This window comes from Callorhinus ursinus, unplaced genomic scaffold (genome assembly GCF_003265705.2).
Source record: "Callorhinus ursinus isolate GAN/ISIS: 27379988/994484 unplaced genomic scaffold, GSC_fseal_2.0 scaffold9, whole genome shotgun sequence".
NCBI lineage: Eukaryota > Metazoa > Chordata > Mammalia > Carnivora > Otariidae > Callorhinus > Callorhinus ursinus.
Window position 1 is genome coordinate 29,809,100 of NW_027397071.1, and position 27,524 is coordinate 29,836,623.

General features: G+C 34.9%; 1 protein-coding gene across 1 annotated transcript in view; it reads left to right on the forward strand.

Annotated features, from left to right (window-relative positions):
* Positions 1 to 27,524, forward strand: part of COL24A1 (collagen type XXIV alpha 1 chain) — a 415,211-nt gene that overhangs the window by 105,708 nt on the left and 281,979 nt on the right. Inside the window, exons 8-12 of the mRNA XM_073896005.1 lie at positions 4,241 to 4,294; positions 7,660 to 7,713; positions 19,759 to 19,803; positions 24,627 to 24,680; positions 25,873 to 25,917. Of these exons, the coding sequence (XP_073752106.1) occupies positions 4,241 to 4,294; positions 7,660 to 7,713; positions 19,759 to 19,803; positions 24,627 to 24,680; positions 25,873 to 25,917 (252 nt within the window). The remainder of the gene's footprint in view (positions 1 to 4,240; positions 4,295 to 7,659; positions 7,714 to 19,758; positions 19,804 to 24,626; positions 24,681 to 25,872; positions 25,918 to 27,524) is intronic.

The window sequence follows — 27,524 nt, forward strand, 5'->3', positions numbered from 1 at the left end:
TTCTTTCTTTCTTTCTTTCTTTCTTTCTTTCTTTCTTTCTTTCTTTCTTTCTTTCTTTTCTTTCTTTCTTTCTTTTTCTCTCTTTCTCTCTTTCTCTCTTTCCTTCCTTCCTTCCTTTCTCCCTTCCTTCCTTCCTGGATTTCCCCCCTCAATTTACAGTTATTCAGGTAGTCTCACAATCTGTCCTCTGACACCATTAGCCAAAACATCTGTGGTTTTCTGCTGGAATTCTAATCATTCCATGCAGACTGTGGAGGGTCCTTAGAAGAAAAGTTGTATAAATGTGTATGTACCAAGTGTGGTTCTTTTCTTGCAAGAGTTGAATCCCCTCCAGTGTGTCCTGCTTTTTGATTGTTCTCCTGTGCATTCAAATCATTGTTTTGTGTATCTTGTCTTAACCTATGGATAAATATAGACATAGAAGTGTCCAAGGACCAAGTCTTGGGGTACCTCAGAGTTTAGTATATTAGAAAGAAGAAGAGGAACTAGCAAAGGAAACTGAGAAAGAATGACAGTGAAGTAGGGTAGGGACAACAGCCTGAGTGAACTAAGTCCAAGAGAGAATGGAAGAAGTCTCTTCGTTAAGATAGACAAGTTTCTAAGAGTTTTGCTCTAACAGGGAAATAGTGTAATGGAGGAGAGAAGGGAGATGTAGCTCAAGAAAAGTTGTTTTTTTAAGATTGGAGAAATTACAGTGTGTTTACTTGGCAATATCAATTATCCTGGAAATAAATAAAAATTAAAATAATATAGGGAAGACAGTGTATTGATGATGTCCTGATGAGAGAGAATGGTGGGTTTGGTTATGAAGGCAGAGTATTTTGGAACAGATTTAGGTGGGATAGTGGATTTGGTTGTGACAGGTTGTGAATGTTAAAAGCAAGATCACCCACTCAGAGTGAAGAGAGTTATAATTATCTATGAAAATGGGAAAGTGAATTGACTAAGGTAATTATTAGACACACCAAAAAACAAAAGAAAACAAAACCAATTAATGTAAAAAGTCATGAATTTAAAGTGAAATTTGTCAGTATGACTGTTTTCTCTTAGTCACATTTAGCTGCTAGGGGATGGGACAGAGTAGGGGTAAGTTTACATTTAATAATTGCCAGGTAAGCTTATAAGACAGAGGGAGAAAGAAGAAATGGTGCCATTTATGTATATCAGGAGGTGATTATAATGTCAGACCTTGGTATTTAGGCTGCTTAAGGATTGGAAGTCAGGCCACATGGGGATGAGACAGTGAAAATGTGGTGGGATCCCATATTAGCAGTTACAGTAGGTCAAATGATTGTTAAAGTTGTAGGTGCTTAGAGAGTGAGCTAAAAAGATAGGAAGTGTTGGTTAGAGAATATTACATAATGCTTAAAATTGATATTATGGAGCTTATATAGTTCTTAGTAATATTAAGTGAAGAATATTCAAGTGATGTTACCTCAAGATCATGTCACTTTGTGTTTCTTTTATGAGACTCTCCCAATTTAGCTTAACCATATTTGAGTTTTTAATTCCAAATTCTTTTCATTTAAATTTTGTTGCTCTATCAATAATTCATTCAAGAATTGTGTTCTTTGCTTTTTAAGATGGCAATAATTGTAAAATTGATTTTAATGATTGTCTTTAGTCCTGTTACTTTTAATACTTATATTTTTATACTCTATAGAGAATTTTACCTATATTTTACAAACTAAACTAGGCAGGCATTGTTATTCTTATTTCCATTTTACAGAGGAGAAATCTCAAATTTAGAGAGATTAAATGATTTGTTCAGTGTTTTCACTCTAAATCCCAATGTTCTTTCCATTATATTGAACGGGCTCTAATCTGATAAATCTTTTCTAACATGTTAATGGGGCTAGTACTTAGGGAGTTTTCCTCCCTAGACAGAGGGCCCTTGGAGATCCAATAATAGTCTAAAAGAGCTGTGCTGATAATGAGGATTTTATTTTATTTATTTATTTATTTTTAAAGATTTTATTTATTTGAGAGAGAGAGAGTGACACAGATAGTGAGACAGAACACAAGCCGGGAGGAGAGGGAGAAGCAGGCTCCTGCTGAGCAGGGAGCCTGACGTGGGGATCAGTCCCAGGACCCTGGGATCATGACCTGAGCCAAAGGCAGGCGCTTAACTGACTAAGCCACCCAGGCACCCTGATAATGAGGATTTTAGGCTACATAGCAGAACAGTAGAATAGGTGGGACTTTGAGAATTCTTTGAGTAATAATGGGTAGGCAACTTCCTTTTCCTCTTACACTCAAAAGGATATATAGCTCCTTTAACAAAAGTAATGTAGAAGTCAGTATTGAAACTCAAGGCCAATTATGATTAATTAATTTATAAACATTTACTTTTAATTCCAAAGAGGATTTGAAAAGCCAATCAAGTATGACTAAAAGTGTGTTGGGAGTCATAGAATTAATACAAAATGAGGCAGAAAGTAAGAAATTTTGGAGTATTCTTTAATGCAGAGAAATATGTCCTACTTCTTTGATGTTTTAGGTAAAGTTGGCATGTTCAATAATTTCTACTCATGCATTTTATACTATGGAGGATCCCAAGCCATGACTGGCCAAGTTAAGAGCATTCCCTTCATGTTGACTAGAATTATGGTTGTAGAACAAGTTGATCAATTAACTCATGCACATTTGTGTGGGAATCAAAGAGATCTGGCATGTATTTCTTTAAATATGTTGCCCAGATACATAAAGCTTATGAATAAGAAAAAGCGTTGTCTTTAAATCTGATTTTTATTGATCAATTGATTACTTTTATCCACATTCTCGGGGTTTTTTTCTAATGAGAATGAAATGTTAAAATATTGATGATAATAAGAAAGTAGATAATAGAAAATTCAGAAAGCACCTAAAAATAAGAATTTTTAATGTGATATTTATAAGTAAAAACATTGACCACAAAGAATTATATTATATTTAAAATTTTCAAAGGCTATCATTTCTTAACTTCTTTTAAAATTCTTTGTAAGTATTGCCTCAAATCAATTGGCTAGGTTTTATAATAAAAGACTGAAATATATTAAAAAAATAAATAAGATTTTTATTTAATAGACACTGTGATATGAGAAGGAAAATTGGCCTGGTTTGCCAGTACTTTTCTAAGCAATTTTAATCAAATCATTTAACTTTCTGGACCTCATTGCTTCTTTATCTATAGAATGTGTTTTACTAGATAAGCTCTAATATCTCTTTTAAGTTCTAACTATATTACCTTTTTTTTTTGGAGAATGGATTGAATTCTTAAATATTGAGATATCACTAAAGCTTTTTCTCAGGTCCCATAATTTTGTAATTAATGGTCTAAAATTGTAGCCTTAGTGATAGAAGCATTGATAGCTGTGGAAGGGAAGAGGTCAACCTGGAAAACAACCTTTCCTTAAAAATTTTCTTTGCTTCAAGCGTCCCTGAATTTGTGAAAGAACACATGATTATTCCTTATAGTATGAAAATAGCATTTAGAACTCTTTAGGAATGGAAATTATTACTAGTTGGGAATGGTAATGAAATCATAATTGGAATTATAAAGAGTTTCAATTGTGGCCTCTTAATTTTATGAGATGGGAAGTAGAAAAAGAGATACTTTGCCAGTATGCATAATAAGAAAGATTACTTTAATATTGTACAAAAAAATTTGGTTGAAACCTAGTGTCATAGTTCTCTTGAAATGTAAAATATTCCCAGAGTATGAAAAGTATTTTTATATCTATTTTGGCAATTAGAGGTATTTTTTTGATTTATTTTTTCTATATTGCAAAAGTAATGCATATACATTACAAGATTTTGGAAAATATTTAAACTTGGAATGATATCATAAAATTTTAAGAATTATAAGAAGATTTCTTTTACTAAAAGTAACTAGTTTTCCAATGCTAAAATAGGAGTTGTAACTGAATATGTCACAAAAATGGTTGTTAATGGAGCCTTTAAATAGGTCCCTTGAGGAAAAATGTTTCAATAGCAGCATGACTTTATTAGATTTTAAAAAATCATCTATGTCTGACAATCTTCTTAGCATTTAAAAATAAGACTAATAAAAAGTACAATAAAAAAGCAAATAAGGCATGACCATCTCGATTTAAAATAATTTTATTTAATACCATGTAATATATATATATATATATATATATACATATATATATAATCTGATGATGCATTCAACTGAAGAAGTATGATATACTATATGTAATTTATGCTTCACCAAGGGTTTTATAATTGTTTTATCTAGGGCCCCAAAGGAGATCCAGGATTTTCCCCTGGTCAAGCTGTTCCTGGAGAAAAGGTAATTAGTTGCCCATGGAAAAAAATCATGATGATATATTTCAAGCATTAAAAATTCATTTTTACCTTTTTAAAATGTAGATTTTACTTGATATCAAACAGAGGAGACAGAGAACTAGAGAAGGTATCAGACAGAAGATAAAGAACTTTAATGAAGGGGAAATAATTAAAAAAATTATATCATCAGCTTAATGCATCAATTAAAATCTTAACATTAATTTTATTGAGTGTCTACTATGGCCTACCGTTGTGCTACCTGCCAGTTAGGGAAGGGTGGGGTGAAAGATTAAAGCAGAATGTGTCCCTAATCTCAAAAATTTGCTGTTAAAAGGCATACACAAAATAATACATAAATCCTAATGCTATTTTGTGTCTTATTTAGATTAGCTCCACGTACTTTATCTTTTTTAAGTCCCCAGTAATTGTAAGAGAAGCAGTCATCATTATCTTGTTTTCCAGTTAAGAAAACAGAATTCATAGAATTTAAATGACTCATGGATAGTAAGTGGCTGAGTTAATGATATATTTGTTTGACTTTTTGTCTAGTATGCATTTCATTTTATCGTAATGCTGTCAAACATATGCATTCACATTTAGGTAAAAAGAAACTAACATTTTGAATAAAACTAGCAACAAAATCTTTGTTAGGAGGAAGATACTGTTTTCCAGTGAGGATGAGTAAAATTGGAGTCTTTAGGAATACATCTGGGAATCTCTATTTGGACAAGTACTTAATGAATGTGATACAATTACAAGATGTTTTTGTTTGTATGGTATACATTCACAAACTTAAAATTCCTGAATAATTTTGGTGGTTCCTGGATTGAAATCTGATCTTTAATTGGCTTATAGAAACTCTTGTAAACTTAAAAAAAAAAAAACACCATATTAATGAACTTTACAGGTATTATACTAACAAGTAAATCCTAAAAAAATTTTAATCTAGAATCTTGAGAATTTTATTCCTGTGATGGAACAGAGTTCACTGAATATAAATAACTTAGAAAGAGAATAGAAATTTATTAGAAACATATTTTCATCGGTCCCTTTGTTATTGCAAGGAAAAATATCCTGCAATCTGAGAAACAAAGTGCCATCTTTTAAAATATTTAAATATAGAACATTTGATTTCTTACTTAAAATTTAGAAATTAGAGGTCCATTCTGTTTTGGTGACTGCTTTAAACAACCCCCCCCCAAATTAAGCATTAACATTTATATCAAATGCTTGGTTTTATCTTAATTGTGGCTTCCTTGTACAAAATATAGGGTGGTTCAGTATGTGTACAGTATCTGTATAAAATATTGGATGGTTCAGCATTGGGATTGAGGCTTGGAAGTATGTCATTTTTCCACTTTTTGAGTTACTCATATACTAATTATGGTTAATGCTATATAGGAGTAAGGTAGTAAGATATAGGATTTAATAATATGTTGCCATTAAGCTTTAAGTGAAATCCAGCTTTTAAAACTGAGAGATGTATTTTTAAAATGGTAAAATTTAAAAACATTTCTTAGACATTGTATTTACATTAGATTGGGTTCAAACTGAGGAGGCAGGATATCAGTTATACACATATATTATGAATAAAAAAATATGAACATCATATTGGTGAGAGTTGAGGGGCTTGGAAAACAATTGCGTTTTATTTTTAATCATTTAGCCGTTTTTACAATAAATATATGGTCAGTGACGACACAAAAGAAGTGCAGGGGCTAGTCCTTCAGCATGGAACACATATTAAAGAATGTCTCTCATAGAGTATATTTAAGTGTTTAAGCCCTTTGGGGATCTCAGTGGCACACAAATAACTTTTAAATAGTGGTTTTCCCTTTTCCTTTCCTATAAGTCAAACGAGATATTATTCTCATTTCTCAGGTGGAGGAACTTTGAAGGGAAATCAAGTGATCCACCCATGATTAGACGTAGTAGAAGGAGACAAGCCTCCAATAACCTGTTTCCTAGTCCAGCTTTCTTTTCACTCTGAGTAATGAATGTAAAAAAAAAAAATTATCTGTGTAAAATGGTCATCCTATCAAAAATGGAAGCCATCTTAGGAAAATGTCAGGAAGTATTAAAATTAGGGCGCCTGGGTGGCTCAGTCGTTAAGCGTCTGCCTTCAGCTCAGGTCATGATCCCAGGGTCCTGGGATCGAGTCCCACATCGGGCTCCCCGCTCAGCGGGAAGCCTGCTTCTCCCTCTCCCACTCCCCCTGCTTGTGTTCCTTCTCTCTCTGTGTCTCTCTCTGTCAAATAAATAAACAAAATTTAAAAAAAAAAAGAAGTATTAAAATCAGTACAAATGGAAAGGTACTTGATTGTTAATCATCAGAAACATCCTTTCCTGTTCTGATTGTTTAATTTGATGACATATTAAGGTACTTGATGCACTAAATATTAAACACAACACAAGTCACTTAGGAATTTATGTAGGATTATTACCTAAGTACCCTTTTTTCTTTCACAACATTGTGTGTGTGTGTGTGTGTGTGTGTGTGTGTGTGTGTGTGTGTGTTTCATGCACGATATATTTGTTGCAGCAGAAAGGGAGAGAAAGGGAAGTTAAGAAAAACCACTTGGAGCAAAGTGCCTCCAGATTACCTTCCCATTTCTTTTTGATGTTTTCTCCTTGTCAATTCACACAGCCTCCTCTGTATCTCCCACTGTCATCTCTACCCACCAGACACTCCATCCCCCTCACATGAGTATACTTTCTCCCTCTTACCCTAAGATGGTCTCACAGGCCCTCCTCAAAGCTGGGGGATCAGGAGGATGGACCGCCTTAATAGGTGAAGTCCCATCTGCTGGAGCCAAACACACGTCCTCCCAAAAAATTTTCACAGCATTTACTCCCCAGGGGTGCAGCGACCAATACCAGTGCAGCCCGGAAGCGAAGTGTCCCTTTCTCTGGTGTGCCATGTGAACCCAGCCCTTGCTCCGCACAACCCTGCCTTGAGGTTCCTAGTGGGAGTCCTGCCAGGAGGCAGCCCGAGCCCTCCACAGCTGCTACACAAAGTGCTTGGAGAATTTTTAAGCAAACTTTTTTTTTTTTTTCTAAAACACAGTAAACCTTGGAACTACAGGAATTTGGGGAGTGAGGGCATTCCTAGAGAAAAGAACATCAGCAAAAAAGGAACGGGGGTATGGAGGTGGGGAAGTACAGTGGTACTCAGCATGGGAAGAGAGAAATAGCCTCAGAAAAAGTCTCAAAAGGACTCAGAAAGGAGGAGGAACTTGAGGTGGATTGCGAAAATCAGAAATGAATGCAGTAAGATTTTGACGTCCAAGATGAAATCTGGCAGCAAGGGAATTCTAATTTTCATTTCCTTTTCATAACATTACACTTCTGTTTGTGTTTTGTTCTTAGGGCAATCAAGGCCTTTCTGGATTAATGGGGCCCCCTGGTATGCACGGTAATAAGGTAAGACTGGTGAGACATAATTTTACTTTGACATAATTGGATGTCATCTGGGTCTGGAAGCTCTTGAACTCTTAAAATCTCATTTTGAAGTTGTGCCCAAAGTCATGTTTTAAATTCCTTTTCTCATCGAAAGGGATTAGGATGGTGTCCTAATCCAGGAAAGTGGTACCCACAAAAGGCAGTACCTTATGAAAAATAAAACCCTTCAGTTAATGACTGGGACAAAATTCAAATGAAGAAAGAAGTCAAAGTCACTGATAGAATGTTGAAATTTTTCTTTTCTTCTTCCTTTTTTTTTTAAGATTTTATTTATTCATTTGAGACACAGAGATACAGAGAGAGAGAAAGCATGAGCAGGGGGAGAGGCAGAGGGAGAAGCAGGCTCCTCGCTGAGCCAGGAGCCCGATGTGGGGCTCGATCCCAGGACCGTGGGATCACGACCTGAGCTGAAGGCAGACGCTTAACCATCTGAGCCACCCAGGTGCCCCTCTTCCTTTTTTAATATTAGGGCAGTAACCTACTTCTGAAACTCTGAAGTCATTTTTTTAAATTTTTTTTTAAGATTTTATTTATTTGTGAGAGAGAGAATGAGAGACAGAGTACATGAGAGGGGGGAGGGTCAGAGGGAGAAGCAGACTCCCCGCCAAGCAGGGAGCCCGATGTGGGACTCGATCCCGGGACTCCAGGATCATGACCTGAGCCAAAGGCAGTCGTCCAACCGAGTCACCCAGGCGCCCCTGAAGTCACTTTTTAACTTTTATATGTGAAGTGTGGTATACTTGGTTATAGGTAATAGTTTAGGCTTTTTTAAAGTGTTCTTATTTTCTTAGGAAATAATAATCTCTGCCATGATATATGCACGAATGTGTGGCCTGAAGAGTAGGAAAGAAGTGAGAATTGGGGATAACTGGTAAAAAATAGTAGTGGTATGTATATGACTAGGCTTTTTCTGAGACAAAAAGAAATATTTACACAGCTGCTAGAATTATTTCATATAAAATATGTTGTGTAGTTTCCTGCTTCTCCTCTATATATTCAGCTTGTTTTGTTTTATTTTGTTTTCCCAAACACTGAGTTGTTGACTTTCTGCAGGGGAAAAGGAAGATACAAAATAAAGTATTAAGGGCCCCAAAATATTGAAGGGCAGTATTTGACTTGGTATGGATATCTAAATACAAATAATAATAAGCTACGTTGATGTCTTAGTTGTGTCATATTCCTTTCCTCTTGGGAGATTTATGTTGGAAGTGGTATTTAGGCTCTGGTTACTTAGTTCTAATCCCATCTGCCGTTTTCTTGACTTTGGGTAGGGTGCTTAACTTCTCTACCCTTCAGTTGCCTCATTTGTAAAATATGAAGATAATATTACACACTTCATAGGGAGATTTTGGAACAAGGAATGAGATCATCCAAGTAATACAGTGTCAGACAAATAGCAAGCCCTAATAACTGTTAGCTATTAGCTCTTTATCTGGTTTTGGAACATGACCTTGTTTGTTTTCCTTCATAACTCCTGCTAAAGGGCTGAATTTTAAGATGATGAAAAAGATTTTGATCTCATGGAGTTTTTCCTCCCATGACCACACTACCATTATTTTTATGGCCTTCAGACTAATCTTCATCATAGACATTGCTTAGAATCTGATCACTTCTTTGAGGTTGTTGGTTGCTCCGCTGGAGACAGGAAACTGGAGTGTGATCATTTCTAACAGAATTGGTCTTGATATATAATCATGAATCTGTTTGATTAATGCTACTTTGTATACCACTGAAGAAACTGTACTGACAAATAGTGTCAAATAGAGACAATCTCATGAAAAATATCTTAATTATTTTATTTGCTATTAAATATACAGTTATTTCATCCTAAAGAATGATACTGCATATGACAGAAAAACTAATCATTACTTTCCAAAGTTAAATGATGCCTGTGGTTCATGAAATTAGCAATCCAGAAAAGGGAACTCTAAGTAAAGTTTGAGCGGCTGTTGTGTAGAAGAGTATATAAAGAATTATCTATAGAGACAAATTTTAAAAGGCTAATTTTAACCATTAAAGTGGATTATCATTTTAACTTTGAAATTGTACTTACTTAAAGCAGAAGATATTAACTTCCAAAGACCTGTGCATGTATTATAAGTCTTGGCTTATAAGTATTTTAAAATCTTAAGGTTAACATATGCTTTTTTGGTCTGTATAAGTCTAATAAAGTGAAATACAGCATTATTTTAAGATTTTTTTTTAAACAAATCCGGTTATAGATTATCTTTCACAGACTTCTTTTCCTCTTATATGATTTTTTAAACTTTTAAAATCTGCCTTTTTTAATGTTAAAATCGATCATACCAAAGCCAGTGATCAATTAGCAGCTGTAGCTCAATTTTCTCTAGAGATAAAGTTAAGTTGAAAATATTTATTTATTTATTTATTTATTTAAAGATTTTATTTATTTATTGAGATAGAGCAAGAGTGAGAGAGTGAGAGCGAGAGTAAGAGAGAGAGCAGAGGAGAGGGAGAAGCAGACTCCCTGCTGAGTAGAAAGCCCCACTCGGGGCTCGATCCCAGGACCCCAAGATCATGACCTGAGCTGAAGGCAGCTGCTTAACCAACTGAGCCACCCAGGTGCCCTAAATTGAAAATATTTAGAAACCAAATTACTTTCTGATAAATGAAGCATTCATGGTTTACTATGATTTGATAGTAGTATAGAACAATGTTGAAACACTTGAAATGATTTTGTAGTTTTTCTGAGGATTTTTCCTCTTTTTAAATATAGTGTGGCTATTAATAGAAACCATATACAGATTTAAAAAAAAATAAGTATTGCTAGGAAAAGGACATACGGAGTCAATTTAAACCTAAATTAATTCTCCACATAGCACGCTTGGGACAAATTTCTATCACACTATGGGCATGTCTTATTTTAAAATGAATATATAATAGAAGTACGTCCAAAATGAGCTTGATAGACTATTACTATGGTTTGTACAGAAGGGGAAAGGGCAAGACCAGTTATTAGGTAAAATGTTCTGGTAAATCATGAGCTGTTTTTATGGAATTTACTAATTTTGGTTCATGTTTTGAAAAACCTAGGTCACTCTAGGTTACTTCCTTGCAAACAGGATCCATGCTAGAAGAACCTAGAATAATGGCTCATATTAGCTGTAACCTGGGACTCCTGTTTCTTTCATCCTTGCATTTCTACCCAGAGTGTCAGTGCTAGGTGAATTCTGAAGGTCAAGACAAGAACTCAAGTTATTCACTTTTTAAGTGAGAAATCTAAGATAAGTCCAGAGAGGTTAAGAGAATTAATTGCTCATGGTCACTCAAAATTATGGCAGGATCTAGAGATGAAACTTATTGCTACTGAATCCACTGTGTGTTTAACTGTTCTTTGCATATTATGAGAGATAAACAAGATACTTCGGTTTTGATTAAGACGAAGTTTACTACATCTTTTTATCTACTAAACTATTTTGTGAAATATCATTACATTTATTATGCTAATATCAATAGTAGCTGTTTTATTATGTGCAATATTCTGGTTGCTCTGCTGAGCCCTGTTTCTTTTCATCTTAAAAACAACTCATTGTGGGGTGCCTGGGTGGCTCAGTCAGTTGAGCGTCCAGCTCTTGGTTTCGACTCAGGTCATGATCTCTTGGTGAGATCAAGCCCCAGGTCAGGCTCCACTCTAAGCGTGGAGTCTGCTCGAGTTTCTTTGGCTCTCCCTCTGCCCCTCCCCCGACTCATGTATGCACACGCATGCGTGCTCTCTCTCTCTCTCAAAGAAGTAAATAAATAAAATCTTTAAAAAAAAAAAAAACCTTGGGCACCTGGGTGGCTCAGTTGGTTAAGCGACTGCCTTCGGCTCAGGTCATGATCCTGGAGTCCCGGGATCGAGTCCCACATCGGGCTCCCTGCTCAGCCAGGAGTCTGCTTCTCCCTCTGACCCTCTTCCCTCTCATTCTCTCTCTCTCAAATAAATAAATAAAATCTTAAATAAATAAATAAATAAAAATAAAAAAATAAAAATAAAAAAATAAAAAAAAAAAACCTCATTGAGACAAACAGTATGTTTAGTATAAATCACTTACCCAAGGCCACAAAATTATTAATTGGCTGAGTTAGGACTCAAATCCAGGCCTATTTGACATATGACTGCTCTTATTAACTTCAAATACTGCTTCCCCATTAATTAATTAGTTTGTTAAACTAATTTTTGTTAGATGTGTATTTCAGTACTTTTCACTGTCCCAGGCATGTATGCAAGAGGAAGTAAAATTTTGTTTTCCATGAGAGCCAAGGGAACAGATATAGTTTTGGATGACAGATAATAATGACTTCATTATTCCTTTTTGCTGGGACTATCTGGAAATACTAAAATTCTTTTAATATAAGCCATACTCAAGTAATCTTGAAAATGGCTGCAAGAAAGACATGTGGAGCACAGTGAGAGCTCATGAAAACTGTTGAGATAAACAGAAGGTTGATGTTGAAAACATTCCGAAAACTAGAAGTAATATTGAGAGAATGAAGTGAATAAATCAGTAGCAAGGTTTTTTTTTTCACTCTTCAGTAGAGTTTATTTTGCTTCTTTCCTTTCTTCTTTTTTATCTCTCGCCTCTCAACTTTTTTTTTTTTTTAAACCAGTATTAACATCTTAACAAGCACTGTGTTTCCCCAGATTGACTGGTTACACTGCCTCAATTTAGCCACTTTCATGTCCTCTTATTTTCCTAGGAACTAAAGTATGTTTTTACTTCTCACTAACTGTCTAAATTTGTGCCAAAGGCAGATAAGTTGGATCCAGAGTGCATGCTGTGTTGGATGGAGGACAAGAGTCGTAATTCTGAGCTTGGACTCCACACGGAGTTTAAATTGTTTTTTAATATAGCCAATCAGTTTCTATATTAATATTGGAAGTCTGCTATTTAAAATTGTAAGAACATTAACAATGATTTCAATTGGAGCAGTTTTTCTAGAATCAAGAGGAGAAGCCAGATGGGAGCATTTAAGCACATCTTAGCATACAGGCATATAACTCACAGCAGTTGTGAAATATGATGTGCACGTTGTCATACAGATTTTTATGCATAATGTATGGCAGTATTTTTCTGAATATGAAAAATACTAACTACTATGGTTTTAGCAATAATTACAAATCAGTGTGAATTCTTATTCTGTTTTAATGGAATTATTTTCAATTATTTAAAAAAATTTCCATTACATATGAATGAGGTACACAGTAAATATCTTTATAAAGTTGGAAAGGAAAAAAACAGGGAAAGTATCAAGGGGAATGCACTGGGATTTATTAGTCACTCAAAAACTATATAGCTTTTCATAATCTATTTAAAGCAAGGGCAGTACTAAGGAGCTAAAATACTGAATGTCCATGAGAACAACAATAAAAAATCAGGATTGGCATACAATCGGTGCCTGGAGAGAGAAATAAGGAGAGTTCTACTGTTTCTACAGAGCTATCTCTATAGATTATTTTCTCACTTGCCCACTTTCCTGGTAGGAACCTGCAAAGCTACACTTCACTTTGGGTTGGTTTCCAATCCAAGTGTAGTACTGAAGGTCTAATACAAATACTACTGCATAGGAGCTATGCTGGCACCACTGTGGCCAACTCCTCCTCAGTCCCCCGCCCCCACTAACTGAAGGGGACACAGAGGGCCAGGCAGTTCGGTACTGAGCTCCCCCACGGACAAGCCAGTGGTTGCCAGAGTGGTGTAATTGGCGGGATTTTGAAAACTTCCCTGTGTCCAAAGATATTTTCCTCTGTCTGGCTTTTGTGATTGACATTTTAACATTAAGGATAAACTCATTTGGCTAAAAGTATTTCAGTTTTCAGAAATTAAAAATAAAATTCCGTGTCCTCAGGAAAAGCTGCTATCTGTCATGTAGCCCCATTTTGAGAATTAGTTTATCATACTCTTTTTCTCCGTGAGAACTAGTTGAGAAGGACTGTTACTAGGGTTTATGGGACCAGAGTAAAAACTGAGTGCTGATTAAAGGAGGTTGGTGGGTCAGTATTGCAAGGAGTTTGGAGCAAATGTTGGCACAAGTCTGTTGTATGCATGAGGGAAGTATGTTCCAAGAAGGGGAGGCAGGTAGAATAGAGAGGTTTGTGTGGTAGTCATCCTATAATTTGAGTCCCTTCAAGTTCATCATTTATCTGGGATCCTCCTTCTATTTTTTTTTTTTAATTTAAACTTCTTATTCTTAGGACTTAAGGAAATGTATTGCCTTCCCCCAAGAAGTGCTTACATTCTCATAGGTATTGATTTTCATCTCATTCTGACTTCTTGCTTAGGGTTTCTTTTTTTATGGTCATCATATCATAGTTTCTCAATTTTGCCATAGTTTCCTCTGGTTATTTTGGCCAAAACATAGTTATAGGCCTTTGTCTGTATTCCTCAAGGCATTGTTGCTATGAGTCCTGTAGTGTTTGACAAGTTTCACTGGAAAGTTGGAATTACCTAATCTGTAAATTAATGCTGTTATATTACAGAGAAATGAAACTTAATATTGATTTCAGACTACAGTGAAGTAGCAATGGCTAAAGGGAAATATATGAGTGACTTAGGCATCCTTATGTGCAAGGACTATATTTTATTCACTGTGGTATCTCAGCCTAGTGTCTGGCATGTATTCTTAGTGATTGACTGAAGATTGCTGCTCTTAAGTTTAACTGACTGTGCCCTTTCACCCAATCCTAGTGGTCATCTTCTTCCTTAGTATCTGCTTTTCAAATGAGTGTCTTATTTTCCCTGGGTCCTCTTTTCAGGACTTCAGCCCATTTTTGGTAGTCTGAGTAGAACTAGTTAACCTGTTTACTAATCTATCAGTGATGTTGCCTTTCACATGATTATATACAAGGTTAGCCCACCTTTGCCTCAGCTTCTTGACACTAGACAGAAGCAAAAGATCCAGGGAAATTGCCTCAAACAAAAGAGCAGTTTCCTTCTGGAGATAAAATCTGTCACTAACTCTGGAATGCTACAGTTGTTTTAGTAATATCTTTTTGCCTTGCATATCATTCAGGAAACCAGTGTTATGTAAATAAGGTACAGTTTGTGTCTTTGAGTAGTTTAGTGTCTAAAAAAGAAAGCACACTAAAGTAAATTACAAAGATGAATTATGCCATGGCAAGGACAAAAGTGAAGATATAAAAAGGTTATTATAGGACATAGTTGAGGGTTACCCAAACTTCCAGGGGCAGGAGGTGGGAGAGTGTTTAGGGCACAGGGAAGGAGGCAACATCTGAACTGCATCTTGAGGATGAGCAGCAGTTATCCTGATGATACTGTAGTTAATAGACATATGTATGTCGTCTAACACACAGGTGTCAGTGTAAAGAAAGGCTCATGGGCAAGAAGGAGATAAGGCTTGAGGGGTATTCAGGGGACAACTTATAGAGGAACTTGTATCATGTATCACTCATATATATTAATTTATCAGGTAATAGAGAGCTACTGGAGGGTTTTAAGAAAGGGAGTGCCAGAGGCAAATCATCTACTCTCCAGTTTCTTTGGCATTTTTGTGTGTTCTAGAGAGGAATGCTTCTACCTTTCTGAAACCTAAAGTCTATAAAAGGAGGCCCAAGGTAGAATGGTAAGGTGACAAATACAGAAGCTGTCTTATACCGTAGGGGATGCTTTCTCATATGTAGGAAAAATCCTTATCTGAGTAAATATAAGTCTTTTCCATCTAGTGAAAAAAATATATATATATTAGGCATTCCTCACTTTGCATGATTCCCATGTACACAGATTTCAGTTACCATGTTTAATTAAATATCACCCAGTCTCCCAGCAACATGTTTCAGATTGCACTTACTGCAATTGTTAACTGTGATTAATTGCATAAAGTACAAATTTTGCTACTCTCTCTTCAGTCTACAAAACAAAATAAACCACAAAAACTGCATAAATAACAGATACGACCAGTCACATCATTTCATTCAGTCTCTTGGTGATTGTTCAAGGGCACATCTGTTAGTCAGTTCATGCACAGACAGCAAAGTGTATAGTGTGTCGCTTCCTTGTCTCTCAGTGATAAACCTATGTGATATTTTACATAAATGGAAAATCAAAAGATGTCCTTTACCAACAAAGATGAGAGTATAGCAAAAAAAAAGGAATAGTGATAACAGAGGACTTAAAATTAGAATTGAACATAAATGGAATTATAGACGAAATAGCTGATCCTGGGACATGGCTGCCATTTGAGAGACTCTACATGATGCAACCAGAGGAACATAGTGAAGACATTCTTTGTCCTAATTATTTACCTTTCATTTTAACATTAAGAGAATTGAGATGTCATATTAGATACTTAAAGTTAGAGTCTATTTTTGGGGCACCTGGGTGGCTTAGTCAGTTGAGTATCCAACTCTTGATTTGGACTTGGTCATGATCTCAGGGTCGTGAGATGGAGCTCATCAGCATCAGGCTCTTTGCTCAGGAGGGAGTCTGCTTGAGATTCTCTCCCCACCCCCACACCCTCTCTGTCTTTCTCTCTCTCAAATATATAAATAAATAAGTCTTAAAAAAAAAAGAATTAGAATCTATTTTCCATTCAGGTAATTCAAATCCATTCAAGTCTTTCCATCAGTTCATTCATTCATCAAAGTCTCATCATTAATTAATTAATGGGCACTTTCTGTGAGTCAGGTACTGTTCTAGGCACTGAGGATACCACACTGAATAAAATAAAGAACTTCAGTTTAAACTCTGTAAGGAGCTTATATACCATCTCTTACTCCACCACTAAAATCTGATTTATAATTATCTTTCACTATACTATAAAAGCCTCCAACCTGATCCATTCTCTTCTATTCTATACTCTCAGTCTCTATCTTTATTTTATATCATGTGCCTGAATCTGTTTTTTTCTCTGATACATAAATCAATCTTACTTAAATTCTTCTCATGCCTCTAAGCCCAAATTGACTCATAAAATGCCTTTGTTTTTCATTCAGTGAAAGCTAAATTAAAAAAAAAAAGAAAGTAGTGACTTTCTTATAGACCCAAGTAACCAGATAATGCTAACAATAAAAGGAAATTCAGCTCCCCCCCACACACTACTAAGTACCTGAATTTTTCTTTCTTTCCTTCTTAAAAAAATAGTTTAACCTAATTAAAAAAAAGGATTTGACTGACCTGACTTGTTCCTATTTAGGCAAAACTCTTTATTCCAAGTGACTTCATTGGCTACTGCCCAGACTTCATATTGGTCTCCCTTAGATCAAGTGTTGTGTCCTGTGGCTGAGGTGGAGTAGGAGTGAGTTCATGAAGAAAAGATCATTACTGTTGCTGCCTCCTTATTAGAGTCTCTGGATATGGAACAATCCCTTCAAAGGAAATTTTACATACAGAAGATACCATGTTTAACATGTCTAGTTCACCATTACAAAGTATTTCAGAGAAGTAAATTAAAGAAGTTGTACTGCCTCTGCATTCTGTTTATCATGGGTTAGGGGAGGGAAGAAACTCTGGTTGGAAAAACATCTGGTAGCCAAAGAAAGGGAAGCGTGTAGTTAGACTCAAGTATTCACAGAAATAAACATAAATAAGTAAATAAATAAACACGTACTTAAAAAAAAAAGGGAAAAGGAAATAGGCTTAGGACAGAGGTTTTTCTACCTATGTGCCTCTTACCCTGGCTCCTTGTTCCTCATCTTCCTGACACTTCTCAGGAGCTTCTTAGCACCCACCCTCCTAGAACTGCTGTCCCATCCTAGGGAGCCACCGCCACTGCCTTAATGCTGAAGACATTTCTTATGTTCTATTATAAAAAGTGAAGAAACTTAGCTCTGATAATATTTTTACTTGTGGAATCTCACCTAACACTTGGACAACTGAGAACAGTATATCTCGGGTTTTGTAATTAGGCTGATATTTAGGTATCTTAAAAAAAGTATAAACTCAGGGCAAAATTGAGCTAAAACTTTGGGTCTATTAGATGTTGTTGGTAGATGAGTAATTTTAATAACACCAAGTTTATGAAATATATAATTCCTTTGGTTGATTTGTCTTGGTGATCTATAATTAACATTTGTGTATATTGATGAGAATGAGTGAATTTGACAACTACATGCATCTAGAATAAGTAGAAGTGCAGGATCCTCAATTCTTGGTAAATCTGTCAAACTGACATGATTCCACCTTGCTACCTGTATCACTTTGGTCAAATCACTTAATTCTCAGAACTGTTTTGTTTTCTGTAAAAATGGGAGAAATACCTACTTTGTAGGATTGCCATCGAATCAACAGAGGTATTTGGAAGTGGCTGGTACAACATCTGGCACATAGTAGCTCAGTGAATTTCCTTTCTTCCTTTCCCCCCCTCTTTTTTCCCTCCTTCTTTCTCACGACCACTTCTCTGTTCTCTTTCTAATAGTCTAAACACAAAAGGACCAAGCTCCCACAGGATAGCCCTTTTCCTTTGCCCTCTTGATTTTTCCTTTTGTTACCTCAATGTGGCTAAATATGCTTACATATAATATAGAGAGAACACAAAAATCTGTCTTTAAACTTGTTCTCTTAGTTTTTCCGGTCTCTTCTCTGGTTCCCAAGAGACCTGTTTACTTCAGCATTTTATTTTTGCTTTAAGTTTAACATCTCAGAAGCTGCTTAAATCACTTCCTTATTTTTCAAATAGGCACCTCTTCTGATTTCCTCATTGTCTAGCCAAAGCATTACTTCCTTCTCTAATTCATTAATACAGATTGATAAAGCCCTCAGTGATTAATCCTGAATGACTCTTTGACTCCATTATTCTATATCCTGAAATTCTAAAAACTTACCTTCAGTTTGCAGTACATTAATTTCAAGTTTTTAATATTTGTAAGCTCAAAATCATTTCAGTTTTTGAGTTAGAATTTGCTTAAAATCCTATGAGGTTCTCTCTCTCTTTTTTGATTTGTTTATTTTTTTGAGAGAGAGAAAGAGAGAGAGGACACACACACACATACACACATGCATGCTTAAGGGAGAGGGGAGGAGGGAGAAAAGCAGACTCCCTACTGAATGCAGAGGCCTATGCATGGCTCCATCTCAAGACCCTGAGATCATGACCTGAGCCGAAACCAAGAGTCAGATGCTTAACCAACTGAGCTACACAGGTGCCCAGAGGTCCTATGAGATTCCTAAGAAAAGGGAATTTTTCTTGTTGTTTTGTATATGTCAAAGCCTAGTAAACGGTTGATTTACTGATTATTGATTAGAGCTATAAAAATAAACTCCAAAGTGTTCCTTTATTTCTTTCTTCCTGTTCTTTTGTTTAGCTTCCTTCATCTTGCTCACAGATCTTTCTACAAGAGAAAGGATATTATCTATTTTATGTCTTAGGGTATTAGTAAGGGAGATTAAAGATTTGATTTGGGCTCTATTATATGGAAAAAAATTTTTGATACTAATTTTTTAGCTCTATAAAACCACTTTTTTTCATAGGACCCATGAGCAGCCTCTTTGGTTTTTCTTGGGTCATTCATGGAGTGTGGCGACAATGATTTGGATTAGAGAAATGGCCAGATTATGGTCCAGTTTTTCAGTAATTACAAATAGATTATGTCTGAGGGCATTTTGCTTCAGCATTAACAAACTAAAACCAACTTGATAGAGCCTGGTTTGGGCTGTGTGCTGGGCATGGATACTGCTTAGGATTCTCTCTCCCTCTCCCTCCTGCCCTCCTCACTTCTCTAAAAATAAATAAATAAATAATAAATTAATAAATAATAAACTAAAATCAACTTTTAAAAAGCTTCAGTAAGATTTAACAGATCCATTGCTGGATACCAGCTTTATATAAAAGATGCTGTTTTTATTCTCTATTCAATAGTATGCTACCATTTTTGTTGATAGTAACAAATAATTCAAATACTCATATTAAAAAGATAAATAAGAAATAAATTATAAATATGCATTGATGAGGAAACCAAAAGTTGGGATAAAAACAACTTAGAACCTTTGTTTAGTTTTCGGCTTGTATGAGCTTATGGTTCATAGCATGTCTTCACCTTTAACCTTGCAGGGACTCAAAGGCTATCCAGGGCTCCCAGGACTCCAAGGTGAACCAGTAAGTACTTCATTTATAAAACTTGTATCTTCTCCAGTAAAAAAGACACACATTAGTGAACTCCATTGAGAGATTATTTTCCCCCGCTTATTAAAATTTCCTTCTCAGTGATTTTCACTCTCTTTAGTGCAAGACAGAATTTTTCAATTGATCATGTTATAGGTTTGTTTTTGTTTTTTTTCCTGAATCCCTGACTGACTTTAACTATCTGCCTAAGATGTTCCAGAACAGCAGTTCTTAAACTTTTGAGGTTCACAAGCCCCTTTAAGAATGTAATAAATGCTATGAACTCTTTCCCCAGAAAACACACATATTCATGCACATGAATGCACACATGCACACACACTTATTTATTTTTATTTTTTTGTTTTCATTTTTTCTTTCACACATTTGTATTTTTTTAAGATTTTATTTATTTGAGAGAGAGCGCGCTCATGCTCACACACACACAAGTGGAAGGGAGGGTTGGAGGGAGAGGGAGAAGCAGATTCCCCACTGAGCAGGGAGCCCCACACGGGACTCAATCCCAGGATCCTGGCAGACGCTTAACCGACTGAGCTCCCCCAGGCGCCCCACACATTTGATTTTATATACGGTTTCAGGGGTTTGCCTATTTACAAAAGCCTATTAATAGCTGTTAATTTCCTGACCTTTGCATAAGGGAATGTAAATAAATTTTAATAAAAATCCAAATTAGAATAGCACATATGTTATTGTCCATTAGACACATATGCACATATTTAAAGTCAGAATAGTTTGGGAACTCTTTAGTTTTTAATCATGTTATTATTTCTCTCTCCTACCAGAAAATAATATATCATATGTCATAGGGAAAAAAAATAAAGCCATATCTCTTGTTTTCAATACAGTATATACTAGGTCAGTATAAATAAAGCAGTGAAAAGGATAAGAGATAAGAAACTAACTAGGGTGATGGACACCGTTATTGCAGATTCAGCAAAGAGCCTCAGGAAGCCCTAAAGAGAGCTCCAGAAAGAAATGTGATAGAATGTCCCTGAGGGAAAGGTATAAATGAAATAAAGCTAATTTTCTCTTTCATTCATGTTAAGTGGGACAGTATACTCTGTTCAGTCCTGAGGCACAGTTTTTCAAGATTACTAATTACTAGAAGTAGCAAGTAAAGTGATAAATGTTATCTGTAACAAGTGCAATCTCAGTTTCTTGAAGATTAAACAAGTGCTAAAAAGCATTTATGGGAAAAAAGTCGGAAGGACAGGAAGGATTAGTCCCTGGGGAGAAAAAAAATCTCTAGGGGTGCCTGGGTGGCTCAGTCGTTAAGCGTCTACCTTCCACTCGGGTCATGATCTCGGGGTCCTGGGATCGATCCCCGCATCGGGCTCCCTGTTCCGCGGGAAGCCTGCTTCTCTCTCTCCCCCTCCCCATGCTTGTGTTCCCTCTCTCGCTGTGTCCCTCTATCTCTGTCAGATAAATAAATAAAATCTTTAAAAAAAAATCTCTAGAAAACTGCTTTGACACAAATGTCTGGGTTCTAATAAAGAAAACCTAATATTTCACAAGTAAATGAAAAATTGACCATGTTAATACTTACAAGTGTTCTCACAACTGCTCTATAACCTAGTTCTTAGTATACTTGTTATTGTTCTGAGAGTGTGCATTTTAGGAGTCTAAAATCAGTTTTAAAGGTTGGAAAATGTATTTTGGAGCAGTTATGGCTTTCCATTCTGTTTATTTCCAGAAAAAAAGGCAAAATTGGTGGTAACTGTGAAATACATCTAAAATCATTTTGCATTTTAACTGTGAACCACTGGATATTAAGAGGAGCATAACTAGTTTGCTAGGAGACATTTACTTCTGAAAAATTTTGTAAATATCTATAAATTGGTCAACAAGCATTTGGAAAATAATTTTATCATCTGTGCAAGTGCTAGTAATTAGAGCTGTCATTTACTGAATTCTTATTAATTGCTAAACTATACCTACTATCAACTATAACTTCTAGTGGTATAATTATTTATTATTTCCATATGTTAACTATTTTAATGCACAGCAATGCTAAGGATTGTTGCAGTTTCTCCCACTTTTAAATATATTTCTACACATTGTTCTGTTTTCTCCACACAATAATCCTGTGACCTAGGTATTATTATTTTACTTTACTAATTCTACTTGGTAGCAGTGCTGGGATTTCCAATGAAGTCTTGATTTTCTCAGAGCGTGTGCTTTTAATTCTTGGTGTTAGAAGTAGGACTGGGGCAAGTTTCTTATTCCTAATTTCTCCAGGGTCTAGAGATAGATCTTTGTGTCTAAATTGCTCCATTCAATCTACAGATTTACGTGGGCCAACTTTTTTGTTTTTAACCAATTTTAAGTGCATAGTGAATTTTAAGTTGTAATGTTTGCTTTGAGTTTCTTTTGAGCTTCTGTGGTTGTCATAGTGATTTTAGAGTGTGGTTGGCATATACATGTTTATACCATATAAGACTGCTGAAAGCTTACTTGTTTACTTTGTCTACTGCCATTCCAGGATAGCAGAATTTAGCCATCCCCCAGAATTTTTTTGTGTATTTCTCTTTGCAGCTGGAATGTTTTAGATCTCTACATGTTGCCTTAACACCTTCTATGAAAATCCATTCAAAATCAGATTTCCTTTATGACTTAAAACAGATTGCTTTTTAATAGAGCTCAATTAATCTAATTTGGCTAGGAGAGGAATGAAAGGGATGGTGGTTGGTCTTAGCCAGACAGTGACCTACAGAATAAAAACAGCCCTTTTAATTTGTTTCACTCCTTTCTATTGGCATACCCAAATATGAGGTTTTGTGAATGTCTGGATATAGGCCTGTGTATTTTAGAATTGGATGAAGCATAAAGGAAGCAATTGTAAATAGACTGGAGCAAATCTCATAATTAGAGGGCTTTCCCTAGAGTACTATTGGAAGTTATGTACATTTTAGAACTACGCTAGGGAAGCAGCCTTGGATGGTGGTCTCTGGAATTAGACATGCTTATTTAAATCCTCGCTTCCCACATACTAGCTGAGTGACTTTCCACTGGTGACAGATACTGTATGTTTCATTTTTTAATCTGTAAAATAGGGATAATGGCACCTACCTTATAGGGTTTAGGCAGATTAAATAAGATAATACATATAAAATACTTAAAATAGTGCCTGGCATATGATAGGTGCTAAATGAATGTTATGGGAATATGATACTATATATTGAACATGTTTTTAATAAGGTGATATTTAGTACAGAAATATGGTTTCTGAAATTCATAGGATAAATCTCTCCATAGGTAGATAAGAATTTTATTCTGTACTTCTCAGAAAGCCACTGTTTTATTGACATTCTGTTAAATTGTCCATTGTCATATATATATATAGTATGGATGAATGGTCTATATGTATATAGTACATATATATATATGTATGTGTGTGTGCATGACATGACAACTTTTGTCAGATTGTCTGAGTTCATATTTGGGCTCTGCTACTTACTGTAGCATCTTGGGCAAGTTTCATAACTTCTCTGTATCTTACTTTCTTCAAATGTAGAATAGAGAAAATAGTATCTATCTCATAGATGTAAAGCTGATGTAATGTGCTTGGCATAGTGAGTGGCACATAAAAAGGGCTCAGTAAATGGTAATTGTTGGAGGAAGGGGAGAGGAGGAGGGAGAGAAATGAGAAGAGAACAAAATTGAGAGAGATTCTGAGAAAAGTGGAGATAGAGATATATTAGGAGCCTTCATGTCTAATAAAATGTTCATCTGTGATCCTCCAATTGCCTTTTCCTTTGTCTGTTCTTACTATAGATTTTCCAAATTTTTAGGAATTTTATAGTGTTTTTGTACTTAAACTGAAGGTAACACTCTTCTGTGTGCTTCAGAGCAGACGGGCAAAGGGCTAGTGTCTTTTATCTCTTACAAACAATAAGAAGGAAATGAATTTTACATAATAAATAAATAATCTATGAAATTTAACATTGCTGTCACCATCTGAGTTTAAGTAAAGGCAGGTCAACATACAGTCTTCTGGCCATTTCCTTGGTTCAAGAATTATTTAATACGCCTAAACTCTGGATAAACTAATGAATGAATTTATCAATGAAAGAAAAGTAAAAACAAAGTGGAGGTATTTCTTCTCACTTGATCCCCGCCCCCCCGCCCCCCCAGTTCTGTAGCAGGTTTCCTTTCTTATGCCTTTGAGTCTCCTTTCTTCAGCAAACCTTGTTTTAAAATTAAAAATACAAAGTTGTCAATTTAAAATGAGTTTACCATCCAAAGTTAGTTCTAAGTTTTAGATGGATCTATGTCATGATAAAGGTACTTACCACTTAATATCCATTTCTTAATCAGACTTGCTGTAAGAATGAGTTTACTTTAGGAAGGAAGAAGAGGTTTGTTCTAAGGTTCACTGCCCCTTTTAGTCTTCTGGGGCTCATGCTTAGACATTTAAGGAGAGTTGCGAGATGATTGAGGTAAGAAGGAATTCAATGTAAAAAGATACTGGTTATTAAGAAATGTATCAACTCTTTTTCTAGAATAAGTGTCTTCTTTATGTAGTGCTGGATTTTTCCATCCTAGATTTATCATTATTAATAGTCTGTATCTCATTTAAGGCCCCTAATCTGACAGTTTTATTTTTCTATTTAATAATTTTGGCTCATTTTTATTTCAAATAGGTGATTTCAGTCAGATACACAATGTTCAGGACCCTTAGTACTTTTATGGGGAAAAATTTCTTTATAAACTTGGGTATTATAATTGTGCCAAATTTGTTTCCTTGGGCTTCTTTTGATTTTGTTGTATTGTTTCATTTATTTTATTTTTTATTTCAGGGAATTCTAGGATTCACTGGTAGTATTGGTTCACGTGGTTACCCTGGAAGGCAGGTGAGGTAACTATATTTACATTTCTCCTTTTATGTTCCTTTTCATTAATGCTTTGTATGTTCTGATTTTCAGAGTTAATGTTCAAATAATAATTGGTTTATTTCTATTAAATAATGAATGCCTCATGGCAAAATAATTTCAAAATTAAAATTGTAAAAATCTTTAAAAATGTTACTGTAGAAAGTTTTGTTTAAAATGGGAGTAGGGTTTTTAAACATGTGTGATGTGATACAGTGGAAACTTCAAAATTAAAATGCCCAAGGGTCTAATAAGATTTTAAAACAATCCTGCTACTGATGTTACAATACTGCCACTCACTATAATGAAGTAATGGTAAGAGTTAAGACTGTATAACAAGCGTTATTTTTTAATAGCAGAGTTATAAAAACTTGAGACACAGTTTGGCAGTGCTATGTATACCACTACTGAATAATTTTATCTGAAATGAATTCAAGTCTTTTTATACAGTTTTGAAAATTCATTCTAAACATTTTATATTTATTTTCCTCTCATTTATAACTTTATCTATTTCATATAGACTAATAATAGAACAAATTTTCTTCCTGAGGTTTTCATGAATTGAAGACTTACTCTTGAAATTAATTATTCATTTAGCATACTAGAAAGCTATAGTTATAATATCTTTTTTATTCTCAAGAATGAGGGAAATGAAAATGCCAAAAAGTAATCTATAGTTAACAAAATTCCATATTTTAGGCCTTTAAAAATACATGGAGAGTGTTGTATATTAGAGTCTTACCACCAAGTGATGATTTGTGTTGTCTGAAAGATATATAAATACTCAAGCATATGGAGATTGAAGTTAAAAATGTATTGATTTTTAAATTATGGGAATATATTTTAGATAAGTTAATTAGAAGTGCTTTAAAAAAACACAGTTTTCCAATGAGAAATAATTTAATTAGAATTTATTTTTTTTGCATCTTATACTGTGTGTTAATTTACCTTGTTTAGATATCTAAAATATATTTTTGTATAGATTATATATAGTACCTCTTTTGGCTCTGAAATTCTAAAACTCCTTGAACACATATAGTCTTCATTAAGTATACCTAGTTCTGAATTTTATACTTGTGAAAATGATACCTCTTTATATGACCATTTTATTTTATTTATCAACAATGCTTTCAAAATACTGTAGTATGATAATGATGTCTTTTGTTCACACTAGGGTTTAGCTGGACCAGAAGGTAATCCAGGTCCTAAAGGTGTACGAGTAAGTAAACATTTTCATCATTTTGTAAGCATGCTTGCATAAAAATCAAATGAAGTTTGTAAAATAGGTATCAGTTTCACACTTCCATAGGAACTTTGAATGTAATGCCAGGTTAGCCTGAAAAGAAGTACATTTGTTTAATAGATGCTTTCACTGTTAATAGCCACAGAAAGCAGCCTTATAGTAGTAGGTTTTACCTCATTCTTTTCTATTGTTTTCTGGCTCCTAGCATAATGTCTGGTATGTTAGAATGGACTCTATCAACATTTGTAGTATAATTTATATATGAACGTATATAGACCTAAGAAATCATGATAAAAAATACAAAGAGGCAAAAAAATTGCATATTAATTTCAAGGCTGAGATAATATGATATAAAAACTATCTGCAGTAAAAATAAATCTGCAAAGAAGGAAATAAGCTTATCATATCAAGAGTATACCATTGCACTTCAAACCACTAAAGAGTTTAGTCACTTTTAATCATTAAGGAAGTGAGAAAATTATGATATCTTATATAGTGTGCTACAAATTAAAATCAAATCTAGTCTAGGAAAAATAAGAAAAGGTAAACTGGAATTTTTGTTTTTAAAATTCTCTACCTTTAAAAGCAAGTTATTTTCCAGAATCTACATTTATGCCTTATATTATCTAAAATACCTTTTTGAGGGGCACCTGGACGGCTCAGTCAGTTAAGAATCCGACTCTTGATTTCGGCTCAGGTCATGATCTTAGGGTGGTGAGACGGAGCGCCATGTCAGGCTCCGTTCTGGGTGTGGAGCCTGCTTAAGATTCTCTCTCTTCCTCTCCCTCTGCCCCATCCTCTCTCTCTTTTAAAAAATATAACTAAATAAAAAATAAAATACCTTTTTCAAATAAAGCATAAAGTATTTAAACAGTATGTGCTATAATGATGCTTTAAATTTAAAATTTCTAAATAATACTTTCATATGTTTTTTCTTCCTTTTATTTTGCTCTCAATCCTGTGAAGTAATTTTACAGATGAGAAAATAGCAAGCTAAGGAATTTACCAAAGTTGGCAAAGTCCTAGCTGGCCAAAGAACCAAAGTCTTCTCACATTTACCTATGTACTCTTTCCTCTCTCCTATCCTGTCTCTACCCCCATATTAAGTGAAAAATATAATGGAGAAAGGTCATGTATTTTTTTATTAGGAACTGTACCAAAAGCACGTATTGACTTGGATCTGGGAAGTAGAGAATAGTGGTCAAGAACTGCCTGAGCTTAACATTCTTAAACCATAGTGTCTAGCATATAGAATGCATTTTCTATGCAGACTTTATTGTTTTATTGGAATTTGGGAGTCTTTTCTGTGCATGAACTCATAACTCCAAGACATGTTATTGGGTACCATGTAGTTTTCTCTTACTGTATTTTCTCATCTTGCTTCAGTGATTCCCAAAACCTAAGTTCTTCTTTATACCACTATATTATACATCCTTTTGTACTGTATTATACATCCTTTTGTTGCTTTTTTCTTCACTTGTATGGAAACTGTTGTCTGTGTTGTAACCCTTTTTAAGTTATAGTTTTAGGTTTCAACAGCCAGCTTTATAAAAGCACTTTAAAAAATGACAAATATGGGGCTC